The sequence below is a fragment of the Notothenia coriiceps genome, unplaced genomic scaffold, assembly GCF_000735185.1.
Source record: "Notothenia coriiceps isolate Sejong01 unplaced genomic scaffold, NC01 NC01_scaffold00026098, whole genome shotgun sequence".
NCBI lineage: Eukaryota > Metazoa > Chordata > Actinopteri > Perciformes > Nototheniidae > Notothenia > Notothenia coriiceps.
Window position 1 is genome coordinate 696,510 of NW_011358799.1, and position 3,008 is coordinate 699,517.

General features: G+C 41.2%; 1 protein-coding gene across 1 annotated transcript in view; it reads right to left on the reverse strand.

The window, feature by feature from the left end:
* Positions 1-295: 295 nt before the first annotated feature.
* The window catches only part of LOC104956520 (serine/threonine-protein kinase NIM1-like), a gene marked incomplete at its 5' end in the record, with an annotated part of 7,001 nt that continues 4,288 nt past the window's right edge, over positions 296-3,008 (reverse strand). Inside the window, one exon of the mRNA XM_010784014.1 lies at positions 296-1,176. Within this exon, the coding sequence (XP_010782316.1) occupies positions 424-1,176 (753 nt within the window). The remainder of the gene's footprint in view (positions 1,177-3,008) is intronic.

The window sequence follows — 3,008 nt, forward strand, 5'->3', positions numbered from 1 at the left end:
GGTTATTATGTATGACACCTCTATTAGGTTTTACCTTAAATTGTCCTTGGGCAGACACACACACCGTTAATATTGGGTATTTTATTGGGTTGATGTGATGCCAAGCATCGAGCCTCAAAAGTTTAACATTGTTCAACTGTTGATGCCGATAGATGCTCGTGATGCTTGCAAAGCCATGCCATGCTCCCCACAATGCAGTTCGGCGAAGATTAAAAATCTTCTACGTCACCCCATTCAAGTGAATGGGCGAAGCGTTGAAAGCATTTTTCGATGCCTGTAGTGTGGACGGGCCGTGAGTGTGTCTAAACCTCAGTCCTTATTTTAGGTTTCTAGCCACAACCAGGTATGAAAAAACGTGGACTTCAAGACATGGGACAAGTCTCTTCCGGGGTTTAGGACTCGTTTCTGCACCACTCTTTCTCTTCACAGTACAACACAGACAGCGGAGGGATCGTGTTTGTCCACAGGAGCTATAGACCACTGTTTGGAGGTCCCGTACTCATCAGGTTGGAGCGCGGAATACCCCAGGGCCTCCACGGACCTCCTCTTCTGGACCCGATGGAGCAGGATCCTGTAGGTCCCCGTCAGAGGACTCCTGCAGTCTACACACTGATTGTTCTGTAAATGCACCGTCACAATCCCCAGATCTGACAGAGAGCTCTTCACCTCCGCCTCCTCCATGCTCAGAGTCTGGTTCGCCTGGAGGAAATGAGCCGGGGAGAGGGGCAGCGACACATAAGGGGGAGGGTAGTCGATCCCCGTTAGCCACGTACTGTTTAAAATCTGCGTGAGAGTGGAGCGGTCGATAGGCACAGGTCGCAGCATGCCTTTAATCACCAGCTTGCAGGGGTCCGGCACATACGCAGGGATGCTGTAAGCCCCCTGGAGGATGCTGTGCTTCAAACGCCCCATTTTCTCCCCGCAGAAAGGCAGAGTGGCCGTCAGCATGAAGTATAACAGAATACCCAAAGCCCAGACGTCCGAGTAGTATCCGATGTACCCTTTGTCCTTGAAGAGTTCAGGAGCAGCGTACGGAGGGGAGCCGCAGAAGTTAGTGAGCAGTTCGTTAGGCCGGTTCTCCGTGCTGAAGCCGAAGTCTCCCACCTTGATGCAGTGGCTGGTGGTGTAGAAAACATTCTCTGGCTTCAGGTCTCTGTGCACGATGTTGTTGTCGTGCTGAAATGTCAGAGAGAAATGGGAACAAATCTCAGTTTTATGAAATGTTAAACATGTATGGAAAGAGAATGTTGAAAGTCTCTGAAAACATTTAACAACAATCACAGGTGGTTTTTCTTTTTAAAGCACTAGAGGAAATAGATTTTGATTAAATGCTAAAATTATGATTAGTCAGACGGAAATAACAAGTTAATTTCCTCACGTTACTTCAGTACAGGTTTAAGGTACTTTTACTTCATTTATTTACCATACTTTCTAACTTAATATTTTTAAGGGAAATGTACATTGTACCCTCCCTAGTCATATGAGAGTTATATATATATATGATAATAAATTAACTACTCAGATGGTTTCATGTAAAGTATTGTATGTATTTAAAGACCCCCGTGTTAGGAACCAAAGGAAACCAGTATATGAATTAGTTTAAACTAGCTTCCACCAGATATAAGAGTGAAAGTTTGCCATCAGTATCTAAGAATGTCACTTGGACAATTTATATATACATTTGACTGAAAGTCCCTCACTACTTTTTTGTGTTTTCACAGATTTTTACATCAAGTTTACTGAATCTAAGATGGTTGTGTTTTCACATGTTGGAAACTGTTTGTTGTTGACAGTCATCGTTAAATCAGAGAAAAAACAAGATACGTTGTTTTTCTTTCTGAGATTTAAGTGATCAATTATGGGATGTTCTGGGGGTTTATGATGTTGAAACGCTGATTGCAACATCCAGTTGAAGGCCGATTGCGAAACATTTTTTTTGCATTTCATCTCATCTCACTTCAGCTTTCTACATCCACTATTTAAGATAAGATAAGAGGTACTTTACTGATCCCAATTTGTGAAATGTTTGCGTTGCAGCAGCATAAAAACAACAAAACAAAACCAGGCATTGCCCATAAGTAGAAACAAACAATACTAGAATTTAGACATCTGAAAATAGAATTAGAGCAGCATTAAAAAGTAGAAAATATACAGTATGCCGTGAAGATTAAAAATCTATAAACTCTGACAATAAAACACTATTGAAGGGCTTTAGACACAATATAAAGCAGGATATTATTTACAATCAAATTAAAATGTTGTATAATGGAGCAGATAGTTCTCTTCCAGCATCCATATATTTAATATGGAAAAATACATCCCAAAAAATACCTCAACTATTGCATTTCAATAAATATGGTTTCAATAAATACAGTTTAAACATCCACAGACTGATCCTTTGAAATAGTTTCCCTTCATCTGAAATCCCGCTCTCATTCCCCTAAATGATGACTCCACCCTGTGGGTCTTGAACCCCTCAAAGCTCTAGTTTAAAGCTGACTGAGAAACCATTTGTTGCATGCCATCTAATTTCCTTTCAACTTTCTACCTCCACTATTTGAAAATGTATGTAAAAATACCCCCCAACGAATACCCCATAAGTTAATAATTGCATTTCAATAAATATGGTTTAAACATCCACAGACTGATCCTTTGAAATAGTTTCCCTTCATCTGAAATCCCGCTCTCATTCCCCTAAATGATGACTGAGACTGCCAAGGCACACNGAATATGTATGTAAAAATACCCCCCAACGAATACCCCATAAGTCAATAATTGCATTTCAATAAATATGGTTTAAACATCCACAGACTGATCCTTTGAAATAGTTTCCCTTCATCTGAAATCCCGCTCTCATTCCCCTAAATGATGACTCAACCCTGTGAGTCTTGAACCGCTCAAAGCTCCATGGATTTGAGACACAGTGGCCGTTTCTCAATCTCGAGGATTCTGGCTTCCAAGCCAATATTTCAAGGATGCTACGTCATCGAGTGCCGCAGAAGGACTGT